The sequence below is a fragment of the Egretta garzetta genome, unplaced genomic scaffold (assembly GCF_000687185.1).
Source record: "Egretta garzetta isolate BGI_Z169 unplaced genomic scaffold, ASM68718v1 scaffold175, whole genome shotgun sequence".
Classification (NCBI taxonomy): Eukaryota; Metazoa; Chordata; class Aves; order Pelecaniformes; family Ardeidae; genus Egretta; species Egretta garzetta.
In genome coordinates, this window is record NW_009259860.1 from 700,685 (window position 1) to 719,117 (window position 18,433).

The following is an 18,433-nucleotide window of genomic DNA, read 5'->3' on the forward strand; positions in this document are numbered from 1 at the left end:
CCCCCTTTCGGCCGCCAGCCGCCCGGCGGGGTGCTGGGTCTCACCCAGGGGCGCACGCCTCAAGGCGGGGAGGGTGTGTGGAGGGGGCGTGTGTGTCTCGCCGTGGCCGCCGAGGGGCCTGGTGCCCTGGGCCGCAGGTAACGCGGGGGAAACGCCCGAGTTGCTGTAGCCGTCTGTGCTAGTTGTGGCTGGAGAAACGAAACCCAGAAACAGCGATAGCTCTTGCTCTCCGAGGGATGCATCCCGCGCGGTCATGCGGGGAAAGCGGAGCGGCCTGGCCCCGCTACCGCGTGTTTCGAAAACTAATTTGAGAGGAAGTGCTCTCGCCGAAATCATTTCGGCTTCGTTAAATGGGCTGGAGGATGTATGTTTTTAACTGTGCAGAAAATAAAGCATTCAACGTAAACCTCGTAACACTTTAATAGAAAGTAGTATTTTGTAATCTTAAGCGGCCAGTAAAAAAAGCTGTGTTAATTCGGTATCCTGACTGCTTCTCATGGAGGTGTTTTATTTGTTTATTAGGAGTAAGTTTGATAATCACTCAAACAGCAGTATGATTCGAGACATTATTCTCTTCTTGTTCACTAAGCTGGATCGGGCCCGCGCAGCAAAAGCTTTCAGGTAAGTATTGGGGTTGTGAGGTTACCTTTGTGCACGTAATCAAGAATTTGGTTTGTGTAGTTGCGGAGGGGGGTGGGGGTGTGAGCTCTTGGGAAATGCTCTGGAAAAAGAATGTAGAGTTAGAGAAATCGTTTCCTCTTGGTCACAACTCTAGCGTATCAGAACACTTGCCTTAATTAAATTTGTTTCTGATAGTATCAGTAACTTGGAGAGTTTGGTAAAAACTCTCACAGCTGCAAAGTAACCTACCTTTCCCATTTGTTTCCCTAACCAAATGGTGAGTAACATCAGGCAGTTATGGCTTACTGCTAGGATCTTCAACATGGCAAGAATCCTATCTTCCTTTTGTTTTTCCTCATGTAGCTGAGCTATTTTAGCTTACACATTAAAGAAACAGCTGGAGGAAGACTAGTGATACAAAAATTGCCAGTGTTCTGACCCCCCCCCCCCTTTTTTTTTTAATTCTTCCCATCTGAGTTAAAAAAAGCTGCAGACAAATCTGTCTCTGAAATAGTCCATAATTAACTTATTACGGCAAGAAAACCTTGTCATTTAACAGACTTTTAGCTGTTCTTGGTCTAGGCTATATACCCTCATTTTTCTGGCTCCTCCAGGAGGCATCACTAAGAAATCTTTGTCATAGTCTTGTTCTTAGAATGCTTAATTGGGTAACTGAATAATTGAACATTTTTTTTTTTTTTTTTGCTTCTTTTTCCCCGTCCTTTTTAAATGGAAAGAGGTTGTGCCTTTTGGGGAGGAAGCTTCACAGATCGTGACTTTAGGAAACAGTGCTGTTTGTGGCTAAAAGATATTGCAGTGAGTATAAAGAACAGTGGAAGCTGATGCTCTACTGGTTTCTGTGACCTCATTCTTCTTTTGAGAGACTATGTAGTGCTTTTAAATAAGAGTTTTAAATAAGGTTGTTGTACCAAAGAATTCACCATGTGTCTTATTTCACATAGTTTATCGTAAACTTGTTTGAGGAAAAAATTGGGGTGTGGTGGAATTTACGTGATAATTAATCTTGGGTCTCAAAACTGCTATGGCAGAGGTTCCTCAGCTCGGGGTGAGAATAATTTTCTCCGACTTGAGAGTTGTTTGGTTAAGTGTTTATTATGGTGCAAGTGGTTTCAGATGCATGAAAACCTATTTTTAACATTAGTCTTTCCTTATATATGGGTAAAGCGACTTTAAGGTGAGCTTTCTAAAGCAAGAGATACAAAGGAAAATTGAGTGCTTCAGGTATCATTGGTTTTTATGTTCTCATGCTGCCTTTGCTTTAGTGATAATTGTAGAAATCAGGTCTTGGGCAACTTTTATTTTTTAGTAGTAATGGAAGAGGTGAAAGCCAGCAATGCAAGATCTTTGAGTAAAATAAAAGCAGAACAAAACACACTGATTAATAACTTAAGTAGAAAATATGAATGAAAACTTGAATGGTTTTTCAAAGGTAGGGATTACCAGTTAGGAGTGATGAGGGCAGAGATTTTAATGCTTCTTCAACACCAACTTCAGTTCTTGCGTTGAAACTGAATTTGCGTATGGAACTAGGGATGGTGGGGGGAACATTCAAAAAGTTTTAGTCTTTTCTGCTGACTAGAGTAGATGTCAACTGGTAGCAAAGTAGTTTAGCTTTGCATCAGGCTTGCTAGCAAGCAGGCTGCAGTGTTTTGGTACTCAGCTAAATGTTTGATGGCTGTTGTTAAGGCTTTATTCCTTAGATTAGTTTTGTGTTTAAAACCAATTTAACTTTTCTAGAATCAACACCAAAGCTGTCTTCCACAAATTACACCTTCTGCATTTATTTCTCCTACTGGTCCTAAATTTACTCACCTATTGTATCGGCTTGCAAAACATGTAGTGGTTGAGGACATGAAAAGGAGCTTCATAGGTAAGCTATAATGCAACAGTACAAATGCTTCATTTGTCATGTTTGGCAGTGAATCTGTCAAGTCTTTAATATATGCCAAGAGCTTTAAGTTGGCTGCTCAGTTCAAAATCTTTCACAGGGTTCTGCGCACTTGCATAGCGCTACTGCTGATAGAATGGTGCAGACCGTTTTGCTTTCTCTTCCTTTATGGGTCTTGCTCCAAGGTTCATCTGTGTAATACCATACTCCATTACCCGCAGAAGCAATGGTTTGGTTCCAAAGTACTGGACCGCTATACTAGACTCTTTCTCACAACTTCAGGAATTCTGAAGGGTCAGAACTGTCTGTTCTAGGCATCTTGTATTGTTTTGCTGACTTGAAGAATAAGGAAAGGGAGAAGGAGTGAGGGAATGAAAATGTGCACAACAGAAAGAACTGGCAAAAAAGACAGTACACTGCATGCTCTATTTCGGTCCAGGTACAATGGTCATCTTGATTTGTGATTCTTTCAATTCAAACTAGGTAGATTAGGAAATTGTCTATTTGCTAAAAGTGAATGATGTAATCCAAACATTAACTTTCATTTAGGCACTGGTATACCTTTTGCTGAAGCTGTAAAGTTGAGACCTAAGGATATGTATATGGCAGATGCAAGATGTAGAGTCGCATACAATAAACTTCTGCAAATTTTTCAAAAGGAAGATTTTGTTATTCAAGAATATGAAAAAAAAGCACAGTAAGTAATGCATTTAAGGAAATGGATTCTTTTCATAAAAGCTGACTTGTGTGTATGTGTGGTTTTTAAAAGGATTTGAGGAGGGTGCATCATCTGCTTTACATCATGAGGTCTGTTGAGCTTCTTCTCTTTTTTTTCCCCCTCCCCCCTTTACCTCCTTTATTTGACAGTTCTGTTTGTAGGGTCTTTTGTGAAGCATAGTAGTCATAAAGAAGTTAGTTCTTCGGTTAGGAGATGCTGTATGTTGGAAGATATGGTTACTTGGGCAATAAAAATGATCAGGGAATTCTGCATGTACTATGATTTCTTAACATTAGACAGGTCATATCTTAGACTATAACTGTCCCAGGATGAAACATTTGGTCTTTGCTTAATCAGCGTGGGACACATTTTATTTACCTAAGCCTTAATTATTTCATCAAAGTTATGCTATTCTTTATTCCTGTGTATGGAAAACATTCCCAGTTTGGGAAATGAGAATAACTGGAACTTTCTGTGCAGGCCCAGAGTTACATATGTCATTGGAATTTACAGAATTTGGGTGGGATAGTTTACATAACTGGAACACTGTCATGGACAGTTGCAACCTGTTCAGTAAATGGCAGAAAAGGAGGAGGAGTTGCATTGTAGGTAAAAGAGCAGTTTCAGTGCATGTAGCATAGCCCTGTACAAGAGTACCAGCCTGTTTCATACCTTTGGATCAAGATCAGAGAGTTTAGCATCAAGGGAGACTTCATGGTGGGTGTCTGCTATGCACCTCTTCCTATATACCAGGGAAGGCATGTGGAGCCTTCTTCAGATGCATCAAACACAACTCAGACCTGCAGGCCTTGATTCTTATAGAGGACTTCAGCTTACCCTGGTGTTTGCTAGGAAAGTAGTACAGTGGTGTATTAGCAATCTGGGAAACTGGAGTGCATTGAGGATGACTTTGTAATGCAGTCAGTGGGTGTGCTGAGTAGCAGTGATGCTCTTTTGAACTTGCTGCTTACAAGTGAGAGAAACTTTTCTGGAGATGTAACTGCCAACAGGAGCCTTATGGTCACTGCAGCCAAGACTGCAGAACTTAAGAGACACAAGGAATGTGAGGAAGGCAAGTGGAAGAATAATGACACTGGACTTAAAAGAGCGGATTTCCGCTTGCCCTGGGAACTGCTAGGAGGTATCCTGTGGAAAGCAGAAGGGCTCAGAAGTGGTAGGATATTTTCAGAGATCCTTGCTTAAGCTCAAGAGTGGTCCCTTAAGTGGAAAAAGAAGTGGGTGTAACAAGAAACCAACCTGGTTAAAACAGTGAGCTAGTGATAGAGCTCAGAAACCAAAGAAGCAGCACAAGGAAGATGGAAAAGGGGACTGACTCCCAGAGATAAATACAGAAATATTTATCAGGTGTGCAGTGATGTAGTTATGAAGGCCAAAGTTCAGCTAAAGCTCCAAGAGCCTGGTAAGATCCTGAAAAAAGGTTTCCATAGGTATGTTGTTAGGAGTTGGAAGTACTTGGAGGGTTTTAGGTCTGCTTCTGAATGAACAGGAAGTTGTTACAAGTGTCACAGGCTGAAATACCTAATGGCTTCTTTGCCTCAGTCTTTGTGGCTAAGGTCAGTAGCCCAGTCTCTGTGCCAAGAAGCAATGGTGAAAGAAGCAACTAACCACTGGGAGTAGGAGAGGGTAAAGCGGACATTTGTGTGTGCAAATGGGTCGTACACAAGCCTTTGCTACCTGATGGAATGCATTCAAGGGTACAGAGATACTTACCTGGCATCATTTCAGAACTATGCTTGTCATCTGTGGAAAGAGAGAAGGCTAGCTGAAGACGTGAGCCCAAACGGTGGTAGCGTCTCAAAGTCTAACTGGTAGCTGACCATGAGCGGAGTTCCTCTGGGGTTGATACTGGGTCTTACACTATTCCTTGTCTTCCTAAGGGATATGTATGACAGGATTGAATGCAAAGTCACCAGACTTGCAGATAATGCCAAACTGTGAGGAAAGGTAGATAAACTGGAATGAAGAGCCAATACACAGAGACCTTGCTGGGTTTGGAGACTTGCCCAGGAAGAATTGTGTGATGTTTAACAAAGATCAGTGTGCAGCCCTGCACCTGGGATGGGATAATTCCCAACAGCAGCACAGGCTTGTGGATGATTGGCTGGGGAGCAGCTCTGTGAAGGGCAACAGGAGCTGAGATTAACGTTGAGCCACAAGCTGAGCACGAGTCAGCAGTGTGCCCTGGTAGCCAAGATGACCAACAGCTTGCTAGGCTGTATGGAGAAGAGCACAGCCAGCAGATCAAGAGACGTATTTCACTCTACCTAGCAATTCTAAGGCCACAGCTGGAATACTGTGTTCAGTTTTGGTCCCCCCAGCTGAGGAGAGAGATTGAAAGATAGGAGAGATTCTAGCAGAGGACGGACCACAATGATTAGAGGGTTGGAGAACTTGACACATGAGTAAAAGCTGTAGAAATTGGGTTTGTTTAGCCTGAGGAAGGCAAAGTTAAGGGGTTTAATCACAGTATTCCAATATCGAAGAAGTAATTGTAGAGAAGATGGAGGTATTCTCTTCACAAGGGTGTATGGTGACAGGGCAAGAGACAACAGGCCCAAGGTGCTTAAGGGAAAATCCATCTGGATGCAGAAAAAAAAAATAAAAAATCCTATGTGAGGACAATTATCCACTGGAATAGGTTGCCCAAAAAGTGGTGGAATCTCCCTTGCTGGAAATACTAATGACTTGGCTTGATAGGACCATGAATACTATGCTTTCAATGGAAGGCTCAACAATATAATTTCCAGAGGTCAAAGTCTCCTACACTTCACTGACTTCTGTAATTCTGCATCTACTCTTACCCTGCTTGGGAAGTGTCAGTGCTCTTGCTCACCTTGTGAATGGTAGCCTTCGAAAACTTAATTCTCTATAGTTTTTTAATTCTCAACAAGCCATCAGAACTCTGAAGATCCTTTAGAATTCAGCATGATTCAAGCACCCAGTATTTCTGAAAATCAGGCCACTGTATTTTTACATGCTTAAAAATGTAATAAAAGCACTTAGCTTTTGCAAAAGAACTTTGATGGTCCAGCTGCTTGTACTCCAGTATTCTGTTTGCTGTTTTTTTGAAACTGAGTCATTTGGGTACTGTACAATTGCTGATTATATTTGGAATTTTATATTGATAAAGTACATTTCTAATAACTTCATTATTGTTCTTGGGTCTAATAAAAGCTGTTCCATTGCAGTAGCATAAGTAACAGCTTCATTGGTTAATTTACAAATATCTTAGTGGCTTTCCTGTCTGTCTTTCTGCACAAAGTCATGGTGAGGAAGTAAAGGGTAAGTTTTGTGGGGGTTGTGGGTTTTTTTTTTTGGGGGGGTGGTGGTGGTGGTGGTGGTGTTTCTTTTTTTTAATTCTTTTGCATCATGCCAAAACTGCCTTAGTATGCAGATTTGGAAAGAATGAGTATGACTGGTTGGTGGTTGTAAAGAATTCTGAGAATAGCAGAGCAGAAACTTGGATTTTATTTGTCTAAATAAATCTGTGGTAACTGTTAACTTTTTTTCCTAGGCTTTTAATTAAAGAAATAAAACAGATAAAGTCTGAATATGCAGTCCTGCAGATACAGTCTAGCAAGTAAGTGTTTTTCCTTGTAACTAAGTCAGCATATATAAAATCAATTTCTTACTCAATTTTATGAAATATGAACTATAATTTCATTGTAGTCCACTTGAACTTTTGTTTTGCATGTGCATATAGGATGAAACAAAATGACCAAAACAAAAATGACAAAACTGAGAGAATTCAAAAGGTGAGCATTTTTTTTTCTGCTGTGGCGGCGTACTATATTTCTTCTTACGCTTCTGCAATGCTTGCTCTCAGGTACTGGTATTTCCACTTGTCTACCTGTGATTACACTAGCCCCTTCATCTGTCTTTATGCTGTTTTAATACTCTGTGATTTTAGGTGGCAAATATTTTAACATAGCATTTTTTTTCCTTCTTGCCCATTAAGGTCCGCAGTATGTGGACACTTATAATAGAAATGCTTACATCTCTGAAAAAGGAAAGGGAAGTTGTGGATTCTGTACTTGAAGACTGTGTTGGTCCGTGCATTTTAGATGGAGCTAATGTTGTGTTCAGTGTTCCACAGCTGTTGGCTCTCAGGGTTGAAAGTGACATACACCAAGTAAGTTTTATCCTTCTTCCTAAATTGTATTTGTTTTTTTTTTTTATTCCCAGGGGTGTAATTACATACCTTTAAAAAAGAAAAAAAAAAAAAGTACTTCACAGATGATAAGAAGTGATTGCTCAAGGATGGAGAAAATATGTCTAATTTGCACATAAAAGTTTGTTATGATTGTGCTACTGTTTTGTATTGGTTATGTTTCAACCATTAACTTTTTAAGCTCAATAACTGCATTGGTAAGCCTGCCTGATTTTTTTTTTTTTTTTTTTTTTTTGCTGTTGTTTAAACATTAAAACTAGGCTGACCAGTTTAACTATTGCTTTATCTAACGGGCTTTTGTTTCAAGTTTGTAGTATATGGTGCTGTTTAGGCCTGCCACATCTTTTGGGGCAGTGGTTAAATAGAATACCTCATGAATTGAAGTTTTCTTAATTTGTATGGCTTTATAGGCTGCTTTCAAGCAGCTGATTCTAGAAAACAAACATGAGACTTAAATCTAAAGTGTGTTTTTTGAAAAATGAAACAGTCAGGAACTGAATCAAAATACAAAGTGAAACTGTACTACAGAAGACATAACTTTCTGGTATTGATACTGTTTACTAATTCTTTTTTTTCCTTGCTGTACTTCAAGCTTTGTACAGGAAACTTATATGAAGGTGAAAAACTGAATTTCTTAACAGTCATGCAGTTACTAAATGAAGCTCTGAGGGCACTGAGAGATGAACGTTGTCAGTCTGAATTAAAACTACATCTGCAGGTCAAGGGTCTGGAGAATAAGGTTACACTCCACAATAAATTACTACATAATTTGAAAGAAAAGAGGTAATTGTCTGGAAACTTTCTCTGGTGTCTTGATCTTTAGTCTAAGGATCACGTCTTCCTACCTTGGAGTCTTTTCTAAAATAATATCATTTATAGCGAGGGTATGTTGGTTCGATGTTTTTCCTTTGCCTCTGGGAAATTCACATTTTTCTTGATTTTCTGTATAACTTTTAACTGAGACTTCTCTAGGTAACTTCAGCTTTTTGCTCTTGCTTCATTAATTTTAGGCTTTGTTCGTGGGGACTTAGTTTGCTAGCTGATTTTTTTTTTTTCTTGTTATGTTAATCAGTTCTGGGATTTTAAAACTTTTATCTGAAACTGGCTTAGGAGAGGTTTACGTGTGTATTTCATTGTGTGTATGTATGTTAGTGTAGTTCTTCCACTTCTGCTGAACTTCAGTTAGTTCTTAGTGCATGCACAAATGCATGAACAAGTTGGTACATATCAAAGATTTGCAAGATAATGGGAACACATAATACTCTCGATCTTTATGCAGAATTGTTATCTCCACCAACAGATGTGTTTCCATTAGTTTTCCATGCTCTTATGTTACAGGCTACAAATAGAGCAAGAGCATCGTGTGTCAACAAGTGGATCTATCTCTAGAACACAGGAAGAATGGGAAGTGAAGTGGAAAAGCTTTCTTGGCCTGTGTCCTTTTAGTTTAGTCTTAAATCAGGATACAGTAAGTAGTGTTCAATTTATCTGATTCTGGGAAGAGAGAGGGCGCAGGTGAGGGAGGATGTACATCTAAGCTGGCGTGTTCTATTGCAGCACTCAAGCTTTATATGTAAGGTGAGGGAATCAGATAGCACAATATAGCAGAAATTGCTTTATGAAGTAGTCTGTCTTAAAGAAGATACATTTGACTTAGTGTCAGCTGGTGTCTTCATTTGAGATGGGGGATGGAACCATCTTGGCAAGACAGAAGGTCAGCATGAGAGTGAGCTGATCGGTTTTGGTTTTGTCTATGTCCATCCCCTTGTGGAAATTTGAGCTTTCATGTGCTGTCAGTCTGAACACCTGCTGAGTTCTGTTTTTCGCTTTTAAAGTGATCTGTTCGATGAATGGACAATAATTTCCATTCTGACAGTCACACTGATACAGGGATCTGAGATTCTACCCTTGCCTCGCTACCCAGCAGAGGAAGGAAAAGTTTCATGTTGAGTCTGGCAGCTGGTTTGCAGAAAAGCTGTTGTAAATAACTGTCTGTTAATTGCTGTTGATATGCAGATTTTTTCAGCCTGCTTATGTAAGTTGTTTTTTTTTTTTTCTTTTGAAAGGAATTTGGTCTGTCAAGAGCTTCACCACCCTATTCTTTTAATCTTACAGAAGAAGAAGATAAGGATGGAGTATTTTTTCAAAAATGGCTATCAGTTTCAGGTGGGTGAGCAGGAGAAGCTTCTTCTTCTTCCCTCCTGCCACAATTGATAAAAGTTAGTTTATCAATGACTCCTTGCCACAACTGCCCTATGTTTTTCAACGTTGTCGTATCTCAAAGATTCTCTGAAGCTTTTGATATGGCAAAAAAAACAGTGCTGGAGCTGTTTCTTTGTTGTTCTTGCACGAAGGCTGTTGAGCGAGATTTCTATGTACAAAGGTTCACTCGCGGGCTGTAGAGTGTACATTCACTCTAACCATAAAAGCTGCTTTGGGTTGGAGGAGTAACAAGAAAGAGAGAAAGATTATAAAACTTTTCCCATTGGACAACTGGGAAAAGAAATGGAAGGTGTTCTTCCAGGTAAGCATCTTTCCCTGGTGCGTTCTGAAATACTCCACAGTAACTGTGCCATTTGATCAGGACCTTACTTGATCTCTGCGCTGGTTGCTTCCGTCATTAGGTTAACAGTGCTGATCAGAGCTCACTTGGATCAGACACGGGTGTTGCACACGCTAATCGGCTGATGAGCCGATTGTATTTTACTGGGTAGTGCTTACTGACCAAGTGTTGACTGTCCCTAGTATGGAGTTATAAACAAGAAGCTACAAAGCAAGGGTGGAAAAGGAGGGGGAAGGTGGCTTCCAGTCATATGTCATTTGCAGTCCCTTTTAGGAAAAATGAAATAGTGGGTGTGTGTTGGAATTTCAATCTGCAAAGCAATAGGGAAAAGATCCTTCTGGTTACAAGGGTGAAACCAGTGCTCCAGCAGTCTGATGGTGTGTAGGCTAGAAGCTGCAAATGAAAAGCTACGGAATTGCAAATGGAAGGTAATTTGCCTTAAAAATTTAGAAGATTAAAGCACTGTGCAGTAATGCTGTGAGCTTCTGGTGATATCAGAAAGCTTGAGACAGACTGGTGTCTGTGGCATTCTATCTGCTCTGTGGTTAAAATGCTTGATCTGAGAATCCAGCCACTAAGAAAACAAACTTCCCGCCAGTTGACATGGCGTGCTTTAAAAAAAAAAAGTTAACCTCACTTAACTTCTTGAAGTGAGCTTGGATTTTGGAGGTGGTGTTGAGGTGAATACAAAATGAAATGCCATTTATGCTTGCAGAAGCTGAAATTGAGGATTAGTAGGGAACTAGTGAGGTTAAACTTCGGCTGTTTATGCAAATGATGTGCCAAAATAGATATATATTGTTATTGAGGGTCCTGAGCTGACACATGTGTACCTCAGATAATGTGCAAAACATTTCCTTATAGTGTGCCTTGACTTGCTTGGTCTGAGGCAGCATTGGTCAGAGGGATGAGTATGTCCACAGGGATATTTGTTGATAAATGCAGGTGAAGATGGTGGGGAAAACGTGGGTGGAATTTTGCTTTGTGGAATTGACGTGCCACACAGTTGATGTGTGCATGGAGAGGAGGGGATAATGATGACATATGGCTGGGATGGTAGTTTGGAGAAAGGTGGAATGTATGATAGATATGTGCAGGGCAGCAGATGGGATCATGCCTCTCGAACATGCATTCAGGAACACATAGGTGCTGGCTTCTAGTGGCATCTGTGGCTGCAGATGGTACCTGAGCAAAAGGATTGATTTCACTGTCCTGCTTATGTATTAATTTATTTTTCTTGAAGTGTACATAAAGTCCATCCTGTAAATAGCCTGCAGAAGTGGTCTGAGGACACTTGTTCACCTGGGAAGCCTGAGCAAAAAAAGTGGAAGCAATAATAAAACTCTCAACTTGCTTTTACAGATGTTTCTGACTCTATTAATGAAGTAATTTATGAGAAAAATGATGGGGCATTGGAAACTGTGATGGATAAGTCAACACCACTACGAAGATGGTATGATGTTAATGAGAAGTTGATAAAAAAGCAGTGCAAAAAAGTAAAAATTTACTTGAAGTTGAATATATTGCACTTCTTGATTGTTAGTGGAATATTTCAGTAGCCCACTCCTTACATGTCACATCCACCTAATTTAGCAAGGTAGTCCTAAAGCAACTGCCACTTCTTCCAGCTGGTGACCAATTGATCAACTGGTTGCTGGTGAACAGGATGTGCAGCAGCCAAGTTGCAACGTTTTTATCAAGCTTTTTAACTACATCCTTTCAAGTTTTAAGAGGTGGGTAGAGAAAACAGAATTTTTTTTTTCTTAGGCTGGGTTGAAGTAGGCATATATGTTCAGCATAGCTTGAGAGTAAAAGAACAGGCATTCACAGGAGCCCTTTTTTGTTTAAGAACAACAACTAAAACTGAACCAAAACAAACCCCCCTGAATCCCAAGCAGATTTACTAAACCTTCTCAACAAGGCTTCTCTCATGAATATTCTAAAATCACTTTGTTCTGTAACTTCTCTTACTACAGTTCCAGTAAAGGATAGGACACAAAACAATGGTATTCTAAAAAGTTTTGGCGTGTTTGTCATTTGCTTAGTCCAGGAAGGTTTCATGACTGTTGAATAACACTGCGTTTCATAATATGACTCCTACAGATACTTGGAAGTTGCCTACTAGGAGAGGAAGGGAATTGGCAAAGGAAGGCTGTCCTATACTTAGACATCAGTAGATGTAGTTGCACATAAGTCTCAGAGGTTGTCCGAGTAGTTAACAATTAAAGCCTGATTTTTCTCTCAGTGACTTCATAATGGCATGAATTTTTCTCTGCCTCTGATTCTAAAGACAAACAGCAGCAACTATTAACATTCTAAGGTGCGTTCTTCTGAACAAGTGAGGGCTGTACCTTACATTTTAGAGAGCTATGCAGTTAGCACTATGCTCATCAGTAGTGATATGACTCAAGTTTTTGGTAGCCAAGTGATTGTTAAATATCAGTAAGTTCCTATAGGAACAGACCTGTTGATGGTGATTCAGAGGAAGAATAACTAGGGAAAAGAACATTATCAAGTCTGCAGAAGACTTCCCAGTTATCTTTTGATTGCAGAATACAGAAGACTTGTTTACAAAATGTATCACAAAATCCCTTCTTTTTCTGTTTGGTAATCAAGGGAAAAGTTTAATTATTTATTAATTTTGGGAGGCTGATACACAACTAGGGCTAAATCTGCTCTAATTGTCACATGTTCTCCCTACAGTAAAATTGCCTTCTGATGACCGGGACGAATTGAGGGAAATCGTAACGGACAGATACGGGGCACACAACTTGTAATGGTCTTCTACTAAGACTTGCCTACCACCTGTTTCATTTGTCTCTAAAACTTTTTTTTTTTACCTGCCTCCTCAAGGATGTCTTCGGTGCCTTTGGAGTTGTCAAAAGCATCTGAAAACGGAGACGTGTTAATTGAAAAGGTTATTCTTCAGTAATTTCCTACCTGTCAAAGAAGTTAAACTTAACAATAGTTGCTTTTTACATTGATTGGAGCCCAAGCTTAGTACTTGGGGGGGAGGGTTGTGGGGTTTTTGTTGTTTTTTTTAAGTAGTAGTTTGACACGCCTGAGTCAGTCCTGTGAAAGCTAACTGCCAGGGACTTCATGAAGCTTTAGGAAAGGACAGTAGGAAGCAGATGCATTTGCACCTGACTTCCAGTGCAACATACAGTGTGTCACTGATCACCTGCTTGCTGAAACAGTCTTTTTGGTGTGAGCAGTGGTCACTGTGATGTTGTGTGAACTTAAGGGTTATAATGTGGCCTAAAAGCAACTTGGATGTACAGTTGTCCACATCAGAACTGTTCACTGTAGTGTAGTCAGGGTAGTTGCAGGTGAGTCATCTGTGTTCTATGCAACACCCTGTCCTGGCCACTACTTATGTCCTAATTTAAATATGATTGTAAAAATATTTTGTATTTAGTTAGAATTTAAACCCGAAATATTTTTATTGACTAAATACCAAGGCCATTGCTTTTCAGAATTTGTACAGCAGTTTCTTAATGCTTATTTTCTGACACCTGAGTTTAAAACTTCTAACGTTTCCTGTGTATTCCTCTAGAACTTGCCTGTTGAAACTTGCAGTGGGGAAAAAAAGCCTCTGCCTCCAAAGATCTTAAAAAATGCAAAGGATGAGTCTGCCATTTCAGAAATGTGGGAGAATGCGGGTGATTGTGTTATCCAGACAGTGTCGCCTGTCAAAAAAGAAGACCCTCTTAAGAGAGCCAGAGATGAACTGGCAGAAGAGGTTAGGAAAAGTTATTTTCAAATTGTCTGTTTGCTTGTTTTCAAATAAATGGTCATTAAGTTCAGAGACGAAATTACTGATTACATCATAAAATGCCTCTTGTAATCTTCATATGTCAAAAGTTACTTTTTTATGCTAGGTAGTAATCATTGTCACTAAGTTTTAAGGTTGACTGCCCAATTAAATAGACCCTGAAAGCATGGAACTTGTGCAGTTATTATACTTACAAAATCACGGTGAAGTGAATAGCACTTCCAGTAGAATCATGGTATGATTTTTATCACCTCTCATACTTTAATCTATGAACCACAGATATTAAGAATCCAACAGTCCTTTTCGTTAGTGAATTTATGCAGATTAAGTATTTAACAGGGATTTGGGAATTTTAAGCAGGAATTTTAAGTATTTCCTCTTTTAGGTATGTTATTTAAGATTTAACTGAGGAATTCCTTCACAAAAGTTACTTATCAAATCACATTGTGGCACATTTTAAAGTAAATTGCATCTTTCACTGAAATGGTACAGTTATTTTTCATCTGCTAAAATGTTTTACTTACATAAATACTGTTCTAGTCTTCACGATTATGTATTTCTTGACTAGCATCTTAAATGTGTTCTATGTGAGCACATTTTCTTATTTTAGAGATGGATTCATAGACAACGAGGGAACTTAGAAGTGAATTCTGATTTCAGTCCCCCATCTTAATTTTGTGTTTGTAAGACACTATGGTCATTGTGAGCCTGAGTAGTAAATGACAGAGTCAGGAGATTTCTACATTCTTCAGATCACTTGGAGAATGGGATTTATTTCAAGCCATACTGGCAGAAATGAGAGGTTATAATTTTGCTTTCTCAGTATTTGCCCTTCTCTAACATTCTTCAGGTTGCAAAAACAGTGATATCTGAGTCACCTCAGAGTGGTGAAGAAAAAGGAATGGAATTAGAAGAGCTCATTAGCTCACTGGCTCTTAACCCATTTTTAACAAGGAAACAGATTCCCCGAACTCCGGAAAATCTGCGTAAGTCTAAACCTCTGTTTTTATAATACTCATTGATTAGAAATGTGATTAGTTCATCGACATTGTACATGTCACACAAGAAGAAAAAGAGAATTATTTCAGTGAAGCTGCAAGTTATCCTAATGGCTCACTCTGTAACACAACATCGTAGGCCTAATAAGATGTGAATACTGTGAATTTAATTTAAAATAGACTTTTTTTTTTTCCTATGTAGAATCCCCTTTGTGTTGAGGAATAGAATTAAGCATAAACAATCTAAAGCAGCTCTACATCTTCCGTCTTGGATTGCTTATGTTACTGAAGAGACAGAATAAAAACAGATTGATTGAGAGGGTGGAAGTACTAACATTTTATCTTTGTTTTTTGCATAAAGTTACTGAAATTAGAAGCTCGTGGAGAAAAGCTATTCAGACTGACGGCTCATCAGAAACAGAGCTGACCCCAACTGAAGTAATGACAGAAGAAGCTCCAATGGATGCTACACCTATAATGCAGAAGGCAGCAGACTCTGGTTTTGGGTGCTCTACCCATGCATCTCCTGTACCTGACTTTGAACCTCCCTTGTCAGAAAGGAAGTCCCAATTAAGTTCTACAGAATTTAGAACCCCAAAGTGGATGAAGATAAGTCGTATAATTGAATCTCCAATTTTAGAAACATCTGGAATGCAAGAGTGTGAGAGAACCAAAGAAGGGGAATTAACACCTATTGTTTTGAAGGAAAGCTCTGTAGAAGATTTGGCTTCTCAATATGTAGAGGAGAGCATGAATACTTCAGATACTTGTTCAAAAAACGACAGTAGCACAATTATTCTACCTTCAGACCAGTTTCAGCGTTTCTTGATGGATGGGAAGCTGCACTGCAGTGCATCTCCATTGTTGAGTTCTATCAGTTGTGAAGCTGCCTTCTTGCAGATATTCGATGAGAAACTTCGAGAAGAACTTGATAGCACAGATCCCGAAAAATCTGTAAGGTCAGAGTCTGATTTTGATGGAATGGACAGCAAATACGTAATAGATGGTTCAGAAAATAAGGAGGACATTCAAAAATCAGAGCTCGATCTACAGTTCAGCACATGTGAAGTGCTGAAAAAGACTGCACCTAGAAGCAAAGAGGAGCTGCAAACACGTGATGGAGGCAAACCTGTAAGTTGCAGATCAGACCCAGGTCTTGCACCAGAAGAAATAGAAAGCAATGAATTCTGCAGTACTCCAAAACACTTCTCCTTGGATGAAGAATTTACTAAGACGCCATCACCAATGTCTGTTAGTGAAAGAAAATGTTCCCTGTCGTCTTTGCTGGAATCCTACCAACATCTGGAGGAAATGGCATCAATGGTACACAAAATCCCATTAGACTTAATACATAAATTGGAGGGTAAGTGTCCCATTTACTTAAGCGAAAAAGTTTTGTCCATTCTGCCACTGGGTATGCTCCAATAAATAACCTATTCTGAATAGCTGAACCCTGCTGTGGAAATGTAGGGAGATGGATTATGTGTATGCTTATTCCTTATGCAAGTAGAGATGTAAAAGCAAAGGAAACATGCTTCCTTTAGTTGTATCAACATCTTGCAAGTAGGAGGAAAGGTGCTTATCTGACTTTCTGAAGTAATCTGCAGCTAGTAAAAAAAAAAAACAAACAAACAAAAAAAACCCATAAGGTACATTAGCAATGGAAGTAATCTGCAGTTAAATTTTGAGAATTCGCAAAGTTGGTTTGAAATAGTGTGTTTACTTTGAACAAATTTGGCTATTTAGAAATATGTTGTAGGTAGTTGGAACTCCTGTGAGGTCAGTCAGTCAGGTATTCGTAGGCTGTAATACTCTCTTAATATACTTTTTATTATGAAATACAATTCCTGCCTGCTCCCCTCACCCCATTTCCAACAGAAGTGTCAACTTTGTTTAACCAGTAGCACAGTGTTTAGTTACACATGTAGTCAACTTTTGACACGCATTAACAAAAATGAGCCAGTAATGGTTATACAGAAGACTTTCTCCAGAACAGGTGGTGTTTAATGGAATACTAGGGCTTTAACACAACAAGCTAGTCTTGAGGAGTTGTGAGATTTATGTTTTGTGCAAAGGCTTGCTGCAATTTAGCTTTCGCTTAAAATCGTGGCTGTACTGATAGCAGATGATTTTACCTTACTTGGAACTGTTATCAAAATTAGAATTACCATTTTGTATATGCTTTTTTAATATACACCAAACACTTTTAGAGCAGTATTTCTCTCAGTTAATTGAATATTTTAGAGAGCTAACTGATACACTTTTTCTTCCAGATAAAGAGCAGTTGAATGAGAAGCTGGACACAAAGGAACCACCATCAGAATGGAATTTGTAAAGCAGAAGCATAACCACAGTAGTGCAATAATGGTTCACTTGAGCTGTAGCATCTTCTCCAAGCATGGCTTAGATGGAGAAGTTGCATTTCTTCCTAATTTGTATGGAGACTATATTCCAGTCTCCTTGTTTAAGAGTGGAAGAACCAGAGCAAGCAACGGACAATTTCATGCCATCCATAGTAGCACTCTATGTACAGCCCATCATTTATGTACAAAACTATATATTCTTTTCTAAGCATATATTTACAAATAGCAGATGTTAAGTAGGTGGCATCATCCTAGAAAATGGAAAAACAAAGTCTCAAATGAGAAATAGTGAAATCTTTGGTGTGTCTATCTTGCCTCTATTTTCCCTCCCTCCTACTCCTCCCAATTTTACTTTGTGCTCTGCATTCATTGGTTTCTTCTCTCTTATTGAGACTTCTGGTCAATTTTGCCCTTAGTTGTACCTGGTGATAGTCTGCTTTCTTTTTATAATCTTCCACTGAAGTGCCTATTTCTTCAGGCATATTACTGAATAAATGTTTTACACTGAAGCTGTAAAGATTTATGACTTATGGTAGTGTTTATTTTCAAATAATTTATATACATTTATGTCATTGTGGTGTAAGTAACTTGCTAATACTGCTAGTGGGGCAGGAATGTACAAGTTGTGGTTCCAGCAGATAAGCTTATTATTATAAAAGTGCTGCCCCCCTAACGTGGTGTGTTTACAGAGTTTTGAAGTGTTGCTAAGTAAAGTTGGTTTTCTGTTCTGGTATATCTTTCTCCTTTCTTCTAAAACAGTTGCAAACAGGTTTTAAGACGAATGTCCACCTGTATTTGACATCTTCCTTATGAAGCAGAATTTGACAAGCTTTATGAAAAGAGGTTTTTGTTGCTAGTTGTGGAAGCTATAATGTGGCTGCTGGTGTGTTAACAGCTAAGAGGGAAGTGCTTCTTTATACCCCATTTGCACATTGATCTCATCATGGTCAAACAGCTAGGGAATTGGAAGGTCTGACCTTTCTGACAATCTATTGGCTGTCTGCAACAGGCACAGCCCTGTAGAGCTTGGTGCTGGTGACTTCACAGAAGTTCCCCAGGTGACTGTCCAGGCTTTCACACCCTGGTCAGAAGAGGCTTGGAAGCAGGACTGCAGAGTTCTGGTTGGGATGCCACCAGAGGAACCTGGGCATGCTGCCCCAGGAAAGGAGCCAGTCAGTCTGCACCAGTGTTAGGTGCTCTGTCCCTGCTTCTCCAGGGACTACTGCTGAAGTGGAGTGGGGCTTTTGGTTTTTCTTTGGGTTGCTTTTGGTTTTTCTTTGGGTTGCTTTTGGTT

General features: G+C 39.4%; 1 protein-coding gene and 1 non-coding gene across 4 annotated transcripts; both read left to right on the forward strand.

The window, feature by feature from the left end:
* The first annotated feature begins 528 nt into the window (after positions 1-528).
* HAUS6 (HAUS augmin like complex subunit 6) lies at positions 529-18,399 on the forward strand. Of its 3 annotated transcripts, XM_035895565.1 has the most exons (16): positions 529-621; positions 1,359-1,437; positions 2,380-2,512; positions 3,080-3,227; positions 6,784-6,849; positions 6,973-7,024; positions 7,228-7,401; positions 8,033-8,223; positions 8,779-8,908; positions 9,507-9,606; positions 11,366-11,456; positions 12,857-12,920; positions 13,560-13,745; positions 14,629-14,764; positions 15,138-16,139; positions 17,050-18,399. In XM_035895565.1, the coding sequence occupies exons 1-16, from the start codon at positions 554-556 to the stop codon at positions 17,109-17,111; spliced, it is 2,682 nt and encodes an 893-aa protein (XP_035751458.1). In that variant the 5' UTR covers positions 529-553; the 3' UTR covers positions 17,112-18,399. The 3 variants fall into 3 exon arrangements, with proteins under 3 accessions (XP_035751458.1, XP_035751461.1, XP_035751460.1); XM_035895568.1 differs by lacking the exons at positions 1,359-1,437; positions 2,380-2,512 and having other exon boundaries at positions 536-621; XM_035895567.1 differs by lacking the exons at positions 529-621; positions 2,380-2,512 and having other exon boundaries at positions 1,370-1,437.
* On the forward strand, positions 12,646-12,775 carry LOC118452415. The gene has a single exon (XR_004842185.1).
* Positions 18,400-18,433: the final 34 nt, after the last annotated feature.

Excerpts from the sequence above, each read along its gene's own strand:
- HAUS6 (XM_035895565.1), top strand. The coding sequence starts at position 554 with ATGATTCGAGACATTATTCTCTTCTTGTTCACTAAGCTGGATCGGGCC. Across the intron at positions 2,513-3,079 it reads CATGAAAAGGAGCTTCATAG|GCACTGGTATACCTTTTGCT; the intron begins GTAAGCTATAAT and ends ACTTTCATTTAG. Across the intron at positions 12,921-13,559 it reads GAGACGTGTTAATTGAAAAG|AACTTGCCTGTTGAAACTTG; the intron begins GTTATTCTTCAG and ends GTATTCCTCTAG.